General features: G+C 43.7%; 1 protein-coding gene across 1 annotated transcript in view; it reads right to left on the reverse strand.

The window, feature by feature from the left end:
* sorcs3a (sortilin related VPS10 domain containing receptor 3a) overlaps positions 1-12,879 on the reverse strand; it is a gene marked incomplete at both ends in the record, with an annotated part of 398,627 nt that overhangs the window by 168,316 nt on the left and 217,432 nt on the right. Inside the window, 2 exons of the mRNA XM_084317820.1 lie at positions 713-804; positions 2,016-2,092. Coding sequence (XP_084173946.1) covers positions 713-804; positions 2,016-2,092 — 169 coding nt within the window. The remainder of the gene's footprint in view (positions 1-712; positions 805-2,015; positions 2,093-12,879) is intronic.

The raw sequence follows: 12,879 nt of genomic DNA on the forward strand, positions 1-12,879 counted from the left end.
AGACAGAGAGAGAGACAGAGACAGAGACAGAGAGAGAGAGAGAGAGAGAGAGAGAGAGAGAGAGAGAGAGAGAGAGAGAGAGAGAGAGAGAGAGAGAGAGAGAGAGAGAGAGAGAGAGAGAGAGAGAGAGAGATTACAGCTGTGCAGATACACGCAGGCTTCCCTCCATCTATCTATCTATCATTTTCAAGTTCCCCTCACTATGGCACTTAAATTGGTTAGGAGGCGAAAGCCAGTGGGCCACACTTGACTGGCTCTAAAACTAATTTCAAAATTGTTGCAAAAACGATTGGGAGAGCAGATCCGGTCTCACATGGATTAGCCCGCGCCGAAGTACAACGCCCCCCCCCCCCCCCAATTTGCGGGAAGGAAGGCAATGTGTTAATGAAAACACTAAAAGGGGAGCTGGGACAACCGTTGGCTGTATACCATAAGTGGGGGGAGAGGGGGGGAAAAAGCTCTAAATTAGATTTCCCAGCCGTTTTTTCTTTGCTCTACTGCAAGACACACAGGGTGGGAAAATGCATCATTAAATGGGTATTATATCACACATCATCCTCATGCTCATTACGACAAATCACCCCAGCTGAAGTGACAGGAGAAAAAAGGTCTACCTTGACAATACGGTGTTGAATAGGAAAGGCAGTTAGAAGATGGTGTGAATAAGGAGAAGAAGAAGAGAGAGTATCACAGTGTTCAAAGAGGAACCTACCACAGGTGTCTAGTCGGTACGGACGGTTGTTTCACGGCGACGAGGGCCCCCCCATTATCCAGAAACCACACGTTGTGCTCCTCATCAAAGATCTGATAGGAGACGAGAGCGTCGGTTAAAAGTTACATTGTGGATACGGTAGGACCTGATAAGCTACTTGCTTCTTCCTATTCTGTTTTGTTTATTATTATTGTTGTTCGAAATAAACCATTCATTCATTCATTAAAGCAGGGATTTCACACAGTAACACCGGTTCCTGACAGGCAGCGAGCGAGCGAACTGGAGACGAAATTGCGCGCGACACTGTCCTGATATGACGTGGCGCTTGTCCGAGTGTGTCTGTGTGTGTGTATTTACCTGGAAGCACAGAGCAAAGCAGCCTGCGATTCTCGACCAATAAAAATTGTTTAGGGGCGGGACTCGGCCGCGTAATCGCTCAACTAGAGAGACAGCGAGCGAATATTTGAGGGGGGAGCGACATCGCCGCTCAGTTCGCTGTCGCTCGCGGTAGGTCAGGATAGTCTGATTGAAACTAATACATTTTTATCATTTTCGCAATCACGCTCACTCGCGTCGCTCCCTGTCAGGAACTGGTGTAATGCTTGAGGACCTAAGGGGTGGTAATAATACAATTTACAATATTCATAATCCTATTTGGAAAAGCTTTTCTTTTGTAGTGTAAAACGGTGACACAAAAGTTAGAAATGTTTTTTTTGTATTGTTTGTCTACATTCCGACAGGCATCACTGATATAGAGTGTTTGGTGAGTAACATGGGTCTCCCAGTCCCAATGCAGTAAACACAAAATACATGTTCTGATATCCTGGCCACTTTATCCAATCAGGAGAGAGAACCATATATATATTGTTTTAACTTATTTCAAGAAATCCTGCCAAGCCAAATTTGCTTATTACACTGGCAAATAATTGTACTAGTTTCAATCACATATTTATTTGCTTAAAACTAGTTTGTATTTCTTATTTTTGCACATGGTATCTGGAATACCAGAACATTTATTTTGTAAACGGAAAAACACACAATGTTCTGTTTTGGGAGACCAAAACTCACTATATTAGTGATGGCTGTTGGAATGTAGACTTATTATGTTAATATGTAGATCACAAGAAAACCACTTACAGCACATAAGTGACATTTCCATCATCTAAATGTCACAACAATTGAACAATTACTCTTTACTGGATTGTATAGTATGCCGTATGCCGACATGTCTCATTTTGCTGTTAGAGGTCCAGTCAATGCCTGTCAACGTGACGCATCCTGCCAGGCCTCAGTGTAAACTCACCTGTCTCCAGTTGTTCCCGGCATCAGACGACACGAACATGCCAACGTTGTTGTACGACAATTCCGCTCCAATATTCCCTGCAGGGGAAAACAACAGCAATGTGTAAAATCACATTTGAATTATACAGGTCAAAAAGCTATAAACGGTATTATGTTTTGTTATATCGCCAATCATAACAACTCCAGGATTTCCTGTTCCAAAGCTGTTTGTGCTTTATCGGGGGGGGTGTGTCTTGGATGGGGATGTGGTGGGGATTGATGTGTGCGGTGTTTGGGGGAATGGCAGTTCACATACCTTCGAGCAACATTGTACTATTGTACTTATTTTATGCCTATTCTTATGTCTGCACGTTTACGTTGCACTACTTTTATTGACTTTTATACCTATTATGTCTTATGTCTGCAATTGATGCATTGTTTTTTATTCTGTCAATTGTGTGCTGATCTCATGCTGATGTTCATTTTATACTAATTGCTGTCGGGCACTCTGGACTGCGGTCCATGTGTGAAAAGTGTCTGTAATGTCTTGACGACATTGAAAATGAGGGTGATCTCTATTGTCTTTTCGAGAACAAATAAAGCTTTGATTTGAAAGTTCATTATTGGCTCGATTCTGGACGAAAAGCTTAGTCTCTCCGAATTCTAGTTGTGTGGAAATTGAATCGCAAGACAGACCCTGAGTTAACTCTCTGCGCGCCGCGGCGTTACTCAGTCAACATAATATTATGAGAAACATCCAACGCTTTGTTTTGTTGAGTCTACAAAGCGATGAGTCTTCATGTGCCTTCATGTGAGCATACCCAGGTGGCCAGCATACTCGGCCCAATTCCGGCTACCGGTCGGCACACTCGGCATATGTCCGGCACGGCACGCCAACGATGAGCCGGATCTGGCGCGGTAATGGTTGCCGGGGCAGAGCCGACTCGCGCTCGCCAAAGATAAACCGGCTCTGGCCCGGCAATGGTTGCCGGGGCGGAGCCGACTCGCGCTCGCCAAAGATAAACCGGCTCTGGCCCAGCAATGGTTGCCGGGGCGGAGCCGACTCGCGCTCGCCAAAGATAAACCGGCTCTGGCCCGGCAATGGTTGCCGGGGCGGAGCCGACTCGGGCTCGCCAAAGATAAACCGGCTCTGGCCCGGCAATGGTTGCCGGGGCTGAGCCGACTCGGGCTCGCCAAAGATAAACCGGCTCTGGCCCGGCTCGGCTTGCCGTGCCAGAGCCGACTCGGGCTCGCCAAAGATAAACCGGCTCTGGCCCGGCTCGGCTTGCCGTGCCAGAGCCGACTCGGGCTCGCCAAAGATAAACCGGCTCTGGCACGGCAATGGTTGCCGGGGCAGAGCCGACTCGGGCTCGCCAAAGATAAACCGGCTCTGGCTCGGCAATGGTTTGCGGCGTCGTTTCTTGCGCTAGCCTCTTGTTAGCCAGCATTGCCTTAATAGCTTTGAGCTAAGGATCTTTGCCGATGCATAAAGTATTGTTTATAGTGCATTTCTTGCCACCTTATAGCATTTGTACATTTGTATGACCGTCTATAATGCTCCCGTTTTTCCGGACGTTTTGGTAATGATTTTCACTATAAAATCATATTTCTAAATGACAGGAAGTTGATAAACTGGCCGGAATAGCTTTGAGCTAACGGATCTTTGCCGATGCATTCCATTCTAAACGTAACGTTAGTTGTTCAAAACATTACCCGTCTATATAATTTGTTCCTCAACGTTATATAGACAGGTCATGTTTTGTAAACTAACGTTATGTTTAGAATGGAATGAATACGGGTCGGGAAAGATAGTTAGCTCAAAGCTAATCCGGAAGGACAGCTAACAGTAGCTGCTGTCTAACTGTGATGCATTTTCTGTTTGCAGTCCAATGTTCACCAAAACACACACCCACACACTTATAATTTGTTCCTCAACGTTATATAGACAGGTCATGTTTTGTAAACTAACGTTATGTTTAGAATGGAATGAATACATGGGTCGGGAAAGATAGTTAGCTCAAAGCTAATCCGGAAGGACAGCTAACAGTAGCTACTGTCTAACTGTGATGCATTTTCTGTTTGCAGTCCAATGTTCACCAAAACACACACCCACACACTTATAATTTGTTCCTCAACGTTATATAGACAGGTCATGTTTTGTAAACTAACGTTATGTTTAGAATGGAATGAATACTAACACAACACAGACTGCAGCTCCCCAAGCTAACACAAGCTAACACAACACAGACTGCAGCTCCCCAAGCTAACACAAGCTAACACAACACAGACTGCAGCTCCCCAAGCTAACACAAGCTAACACAACATGGACTGCAGCTCCCCAAGCTAACACAAGCTAACACAACACAGACTGCAGCTCCCCAAGCTAACACAAGCTAACACAACACAGACTGCAGCTCCCCAAGCTAACACAAGCTAACACAACACAGACTGCAGCTCCCCAAGCTAACACAAGCTAACACAACATGGACCGCAGCTCCCCAAGCTAACAGAAGCTAACACAACACAGACTGCAGCTCCCCAAGCTAACACAAGCTAACACAACACAGACTGCAGCTCCCCAAGCTAACACAAGCTAACACAACATGGACTGCAGCTCCCCAAGCTAACACAAGCTAACACAACACAGACTGCAGCTCCCCAAGCTAACACAAGCTAACACAACACAGACTGCAGCTCCCCAAGCTAACACAAGCTAACACAACACAGACTGCAGCTCCCCAAGCTAACACAAGCTAACACAACACAGGTCATTTGGACATTCTTTCGATGCCATTATGAATGACTAGCAATCTGTCGGAGTCGATGAGAGCTTTCATTTATGTCATTTAGTCATTTATTCAAAATGCCATTCCAGAATCCGTTCCTATGAGACAGTTTTAGTTCAATTCTGCACTAATGCCAACTGTTTAACATGAGTATGCAACAAGCTCATACTGGCTGCATATCTGTTCTACTGTCTATCTAGAAGCTCATACTGGCTGCATATCTCTTCTACTGTCTTATCTAGAAGCTCATACTGGCTGCATATCTCTTTCTTATCTAGAAGCTCATACTGGCTGCATATCTCTTCTACTGTCTTATCTAGAAGCTCATCTGGCTGCATATCTCTTCTACTGTCTTATCTAGAAGCTCATACTGGCTGCATATCTCTTCTACTGTCTTATCTAGAAGCTCATCTGGCTGCATATCTCTTCTACTGTCTTATCTAGAAGCTCATACTGGCTGCATATCTGTTCTACTGTATCTAGAAGCTCATACTGGCTGCATATCTGTTCTACTGTCTCTAGAAGATCATACTGGCTGCATATCTGTTCTACTGTATCTAGAAGCTCATACTGGCTGCATATCTGTTCTACTGTCTCTAGAAGATCATACTGTCTGCATATCTGTTCTACTGTCTTATCTAGAAGCTCATACTGGCTGCATATCTCTTCTACTGTCTTATCTAGAAGCTCATACTGGCTGCATATCTCTTCTACTGTCTTATCTAGAAGTTCATACTGGCTGCATATCTGTTCTACTGTATCTAGAAGCTCATACTGGCTGCATATCTGTTCTACTGTCTCTAGAAGATCATACTGGCTGCATATCTCTTCTACTGTCTTATCTAGAAGCTCATCTGGCTGCATATCTCTTCTACTGTCTTATCTAGAAGCTCATACTGGCTGCATATCTCTTCTACTGTCTTATCTAGAAGCTCATCTGGCTGCATATCTCTTCTACTGTCTTATCTAGAAGCTCATACTGGCTGCATATCTGTTCTACTGTATCTAGAAGCTCATACTGGCTGCATATCTGTTCTACTGTCTCTAGAAGATCATACTGGCTGCATATCTGTTCTACTGTCTCTATATAGAAGATCATACTGGCTGCATATCTGTTCTACTGTATCTAGAAGCTCATACTGGCTGCATATCTCTTCTACTGTCTTATCTAGAAGCTCATACTGGCTGCATATCTCTTCTACTGTCTGTCTAGAAGCTCATACTGGCTGCATATCCTTTCTACTGTATAGAAGCTCATTGGTTTGTAAATTGACTAGATTTTCTAGAGATTTTTAGTTTTTAATTGTATGTTTTGTAATCTGTATCTGTCGTTACCAGTTAGTCGTGTTACTTTGCTCGTATTCACTGTTCTGGTGGTTCTAGTTGTACGCCTGGATCTGGTGTTCTTTGACCGTGTCCTATATGCCCTGTAAATAATATGTACAGATACCGAGATGTCACAAATATGTTACCTGTTACCTGTTTATTGCACAATGTTGTTTTTTTATTGGATTCTATTATATGTTGTACCACGTATTGCACATCGTTGCGGGCAAGACCACCCGCATTTCATTGTATACTTGTATGCCGTGACAATTAAAACTCTTGACTTGACTTGACTTGACTTGACTTGACCCTGCTACACTTCATCTCAAAACAAACTGGTCAGACTACATGCTTGACCTTACTCCTAGAACCCACCTCGCCCCTGCCCATGTGACAACGGCTTAGACGACAGAGTGCAGCAACTTGCAATGGGCCTGTCTACAAGATACACTATACACGATCAAGGTACCCATATATGTGTACATATCAAAATACTTCCCAAAGGTCAGTGAATACCACGACCACAACACCATAGAGGGAGCTCCACAAATCATGTTAAACCCAGATTCGGCTCAAACAGGAACACGTTTAGCAATTATGCCACATCAATGTGGAACGCCCTACCCAAAGCTGTAAAGGAATGTGAATCACTACCCACTTTCAAAACCACTCTCAAAGAACACCTACGGGAGACTGCAATTCGAAACTGGCCCCTGTAAATGTCCTAACCCAACCCAATGTACAGTCAATTACCAAACATGGTTTTGTCAATATGTACAGTTGCTTGTGCAGTTGTACAGTGTCCACCCCTACCCAACCTACCCAACCCCCCCCCCCACTCCACCCACCCCCCCACCTATAATGTATACGTTTTCATAAATGTATAGCCGTATATCCTGATGAATTGAAAATGGGGGACCCTGATGCAAGACGAAAGTATTTCTCTGGTCTGCATCCCCTTAACAATTGTGTGTATTGAGCTGTACTGTATTGTACCCATTCTGCAATCTGTTAATAAAGTTTTCAATCAATCAATCAAAACCGTGGTCAGTCTGTGCGGAGAAACAAGGATCCGAGCATGGTTGCCAGATCGGATTAACAATATCCGAACCGCCCATTATTATCAAAGGTCTGTCAGATGAAGGCGGACTCTCAAATCTGGCAACACTGATGCGTTGCATTGTGGGGGATCCCGGTTTGAAATTTGAATTGAAGCGCGCAAGAGATCTGGACCACGTCGTGAGCATTGCAACTGTTGCATCTTCTCCTCAGGTAATTGTGTGCAACACATATATTTTATTATTTATAAGTAATGCGTGCCGCTGATATAAATGAGTGCTGTTTAGTCTGTGTTTTCAGTGACTACTGTAACGTTATTAGCTCGATATTATGAAACTGCAGCGGGGTAAACTACCGGAGCTGCTAACTGGCTAACGGTATGACTACCTAACGTTGCTATACTGTACCCGGAGCTGATAGCGTTATGACTATGAGAGCTAACTTTTGTTAGCTTGGGGAGCTGTGGTCCGTGTTGTATTAGCTTGTGTTAGCTTGGGGAGCTTACTAACCCTACTGTCATGCACTAATAAACTAACCTACGCTGTAACACGCAACACTTTGATGAATATTGTTACTCAGCTGATAGAGTTGTAATAAAATATATAATTTCATTGTTGCAAATACTGTTACAGTGCTGGATCTCATCAATGAGATGAACGCAGAAGACGGCTCAAGAACAACTACTTCAAGTGGTCGTAAGTGATGTATAAATTTTTTTATTGTGTGTGTGACTGTGTATGTATATATAATATATACTTTTTAATCTGGGACATCATTTCAAAGAGTCATCCTGTAATGCCCTCTCTCCCCCTCTCTCTCTCTCTCTCTCTCTCTCTCTCTCTCTCTCTCTATATGGGTAACGCATGTATTCCTGGTAACCTGCCCCATTTCTAAGCCATATAACCCAGGACGTTATACGAACAACATTAAAATCTTTTCTCATGTCAAGAATGATTGTTATAGATGCCAAATAATTCACCTTAAAAAAAATACATCATGTAATGAGGGATGGCGGACCTCTAAAGTTGACCTAAGTTACCGGGAATACCAATTCACTATCTCCTCCAATTTAAGAGAGAATTAAAATGTTTTGGTTGTTTTGTAGGGATATCATCATCATGTAACATAATACCATAGTTCTCCCCGAGTTATCTCAAGAGAATTCAAATTTAGCTGAATCTGAAGGGAAAATCCGGGTATGGGATATGAGTCAACATAGTTCATGACCTTCAATTGATAACAAACATAAAAGGCTTAATTTTCATGGCAGATGCATGATATGTTTTGGGCATGATCTTGGCACCCCAATGAACAACCAAAATGAGTTTCGTCTTTTGTGGCCAATTATTTGAGGAGATAATTACGTTTCACATATTGATCCCAGGTTACCGCGAATACCTATCCTCACAATTCCAGATAAACACTTAAATCTCCTATTTGACTAAAGATTGGTGAGATTTTATTTTTGGAAATCATAACATCAATAATAAGGGTTAGGTGTAAACCAGAATTACTAGAATGTGTTGTGTTTTGTCTGTTAAAATGAGCAAAAACAAGGAAAGGGTATTCCCAGTAACTTAAAAACATGTGCAAAAAATACAGTTCTAGAACAAGTATTTTAATTTTTTCTATATTCAAGAAAGTGGAAAGGAACCCAACATTTTCAATTGTCTGCACACAATCGTTGTTTTGTTATTCACCACCATGCCCCTAGTCAGTCTACACCACCATGCCCCTAGTCAGTCTACACCACCACCATGCCCCTAGTCAGTCTACACCACCATGCCCCTAGTCAGTCTACACCACCACCATGCCCCTAGTCAGTCTACACTAGCAACCTGCGCCTAGTCAGTCTACACCACCATGCCCCTAGTCAGTCTACACCACCATGCCCCTAGTCAGTCTACACCACCATGCCCCTAGTCAGTCTACACCACCACCATGCCCCTAGTCAGTCTACACCACCATGCCCCTAGTCAGTCTACACCACCACCATGCCCCTAGTCAGTCTACACTAGCAACCTGCACCTAGTCAGTCTACACCACCATGCCCCTAGTCAGTCTACACCACCATGCCCCTAGTCAGTCTACACGACCACCATGCCCCTAGTCAGTCTACACCACCACCATGCCCCTAGTCAGTCTACACCACCATGCCCCTAGTCAGTCTACACCACCATGCCCCTAGTCGGTCTACACCAACCTGCCCCTAGTCAGATATGCTTACTTTTGGTTAGGCCTCCAAATTAAGATAATCTGGACAAACCTGTCAGATTTTCTGATTTATATGTAGACCGGTTTGAGTTTATTGTAGTGATGTTACTGTGTTTCAAAATCTCAGATATTAACTTGTTAAGTGTTTGTTTTTTTACAGTATGTAAAACCCTACTGTCATGCACTAATAAACTAACCTACGCTGTAACACGCAACACTTTGATGAATATTGTTACTCAGCTGATAGAGTTGTAATAAAATATATAATTTCATTGTTGCAAATATACTGTTACAGTGCTGGATCTCATCAATGAGATGAACGCAGAAGACGGCTCAAGAACAACTACTTCAAGTGGTCGTAAGTGATGTATAATTTTTTTTTATTGTGTGTGTGACTGTGTATATATAATATATACTTTTTAATCTGGGACATCATTTTCAAAGAGTCATCCTGTAATGCCTTCTCTATCTCTCTCTCTCCCAAGACGGTCAAGATCTAACGTATTCTCGCTCTCTCTAGGTTCATGGCCACTAATGACTTCAGACCTTCAGAAGGACAGTATGCTGGATGAGGAAGGTCTTGGCCATGCTGCGATGGCTCCTAGAAGACAAGAACGGAGAGGTGCTGGACCTGGCTGTCAAATGGTTTGTAATGCTACAGTATATTGTATGTAGTTGTGCATGACATGGACTAAATTAGAGGTCCTAGATATGCAAAATAATATTGAGAATCACTGGCCTTAGACTATCTACTAACGTATTCTCGCTCTCTCTCTTTAGGTTCATGGCCACTAATGACTTCAGAGCTTCAGAAGGACAGTATGCGTGTAGCTTATTGCCAGCGGAAGAGTGCAAGAATGCTTCCGCATTCGTCACTGCACGCCAGTACGGTAATGCGCCTTTCCTTTCGCCCCGCTCAGACAAATGCATGTAGTACATTGCAACACAACGCAGCATTTCCGCGTACATTGCAACGAATCACTTGGAGTTTGAAAGTGATATCAGAAGAAACTACTCAACCTCAGCTGTCTTTAACTAGCAGGACGCTAGTGGGCTAGTCGCTAAAATATATATCGTTTTATATATAATTGTACCAACACAGATATTAGGCAGTACACACATTGTCCTGCAATACATACAGTGAATGCACAGCTACATTCGCCATATATTTCTATCGCTGCTGCGGTCTACAGTGAAATGCAATATTATTATTATTATTGTAAAGATTATCATTACAATCGCAGCCTGGAGAGGCAATGTTACAAGTGTACGAGGGTTGTGTGCAAAGAGCACAGCCTCTCAATTTGCACAACGTGCACAAAATAATAATTGTAATGATCTTTACAATAATAATAATATTGCATTTCACTGTAGACCGCAGCAGCGATAGAAATATATGGCGAATGTAGCTGTGCATTCACTGTACATGTATTGCAGGACAATGTGTGTACTGCTTAATATCTGTGTTGGTACAATTATATATAAAATCGATATATATTTGAGCGACTAGCCCACTAGCGTGAAGGGGCTCCTTTCCTCAGAGCAGCCCGCTTGTATCACCACGCTCGGCGCTGCTGCGATGGTGCAGGAGGTTGCCTCGCTAGTGGGCTAGTCGCTCAAATATATATATCGTTTTATATATAATTGTACCAACACAGATATTAGGCAGTACACACATTGTCCTGCAATACATGTACAGTGAATGCACAGCTACATTCGCCATATATTTCTATCGCTGCTGCGGTCTACAGTGAAATGCAATATTATTATTATTGTAAAGATCATTACAATTATTATTTTGTGCACGTTGTGCAAATTGAGAGGCTGTGCTCTTTGCACACAACCCTCGTACACTTGTAACATTGCCTCCAGGCTGCGATTGTAATGATAATCTTTACAATAATAATAATAATATTGCATTTCACTATAGACCGCAGCAGCGATAGAAATATATGGCGAATGTAGCTGTGCATTCACTGTACATGTATTGCAGGACAATGTGTGTACTGCCTAATATCTGTGTTGGTACAATTATATATTTTAGCGACTAGCCCACTAGCGTCCTGCTAGTTAAAGACAGCTGCGGAAATGCTGCGTTGTGTTGCAATGTACTACATGCATTTGTCTGAGCGGGGCGAAAGGAAAGGCGCATTACCGTACTAGCGTGCGGTGACGAATGCGGAAGCATTCTTGCACTCTTCCGCTGGCAATAAGTTACACCCGGACAGTATGCTGGATGAGGAAGGTCTTGGCCATGCTGCGATGGCTCCTAGAGGACAAGAACGGAGGTGCAGGACCTGGCTGTCAAATGGTTTGTAATGCTACAGTATAAATTATTGTATTACATCACACTCACCATCAATGACTCCACCATCACCCCCTCCCCCCTAGTCCGCAACCTCTGTGTCATCCTCGACCCCACCCTCTCATTTGACCCCATGTCCGCTCCATTGTCAAAACTTCATATTTTCACCTCCGCAACATTGCCAAAATCCGTCACTGCCTCTACCCCCTGCTGCTGAATCCCTCATACACGCCTTCATCTTTTCCCTCCTGGACTACTGTAACTCCCTCCTCACTGGCATCACCTCCCGCTCCCTCCATAAACTGCAGATGGTCCAAAACTCAGTTGCCCGCCTCCTCACTAACACCCGGTCCCGCGAACACATCACTCCTGTCCTCCACTCCCTCCACTGGCTCCCGATCAAGGAACGCATTAACTTCAAAACACTACTCCTCACCTTCAAAGCCATCCATAGCCTGGCCTCACCCTGGTCTTAAACTTTTTACACCAAGAGAACGGTGGGGAGAGAATATATACATATGATGGGGAGAGAATATATACATACAGTGGGGAGGAGACTGTACATTAGGAGGGGGTGGTTGGGAGAGAAATATACATATAATAGACAGTCTCCTCCCCACCGTATGTATATATTCTCTCCCCACCATATGTATATTTCTCTCCCACCCACCCACCCCCTCCTAATGTACAGTCTCCTCCCCACCGTATGTATATATTCTCTCCCCACCGTATGTATATATTCTCTCCCCACCATATGTATTTTCTCTCTCACCCACCCACCCCCTCCTAATGTACAGTCTCCTCCCCACCGTATGTATATATTCTCTCCCCACCATATGTATATATTCTCTCCCCACCATATGTATATTTCTCTCCCACCCCCTCGTAATGTACAGTCTCCTCCCTACCGTATGTATATATTCTCTCCCACCCCCTCCTAATGTACAGTCTCCTCCCCACCGTATGTATATATTCTCTCCCCACCATATGTATATTTCTCTCCCACCCCCTCCTAATATACAGTCTCCTCCCCACCGTATGTATATATTCTCTCCCCACCGTATGTATATTTCTCTCCCACCCACCCCCTCCTAATGTACAGTCTCCTCCCCACCGTATGTATATATTTTCTCCCACCCCCTCCTAATGTACAGTCTCCTCCCCACCGTATGTATATATTCTCTCCCCACCATATG

This window comes from Notolepis coatsorum (genome assembly GCF_963971535.1).
Source record: "Notolepis coatsorum genome assembly, chromosome: 7".
Taxonomy (NCBI): Eukaryota; Metazoa; Chordata; class Actinopteri; order Aulopiformes; family Paralepididae; genus Notolepis; species Notolepis coatsorum.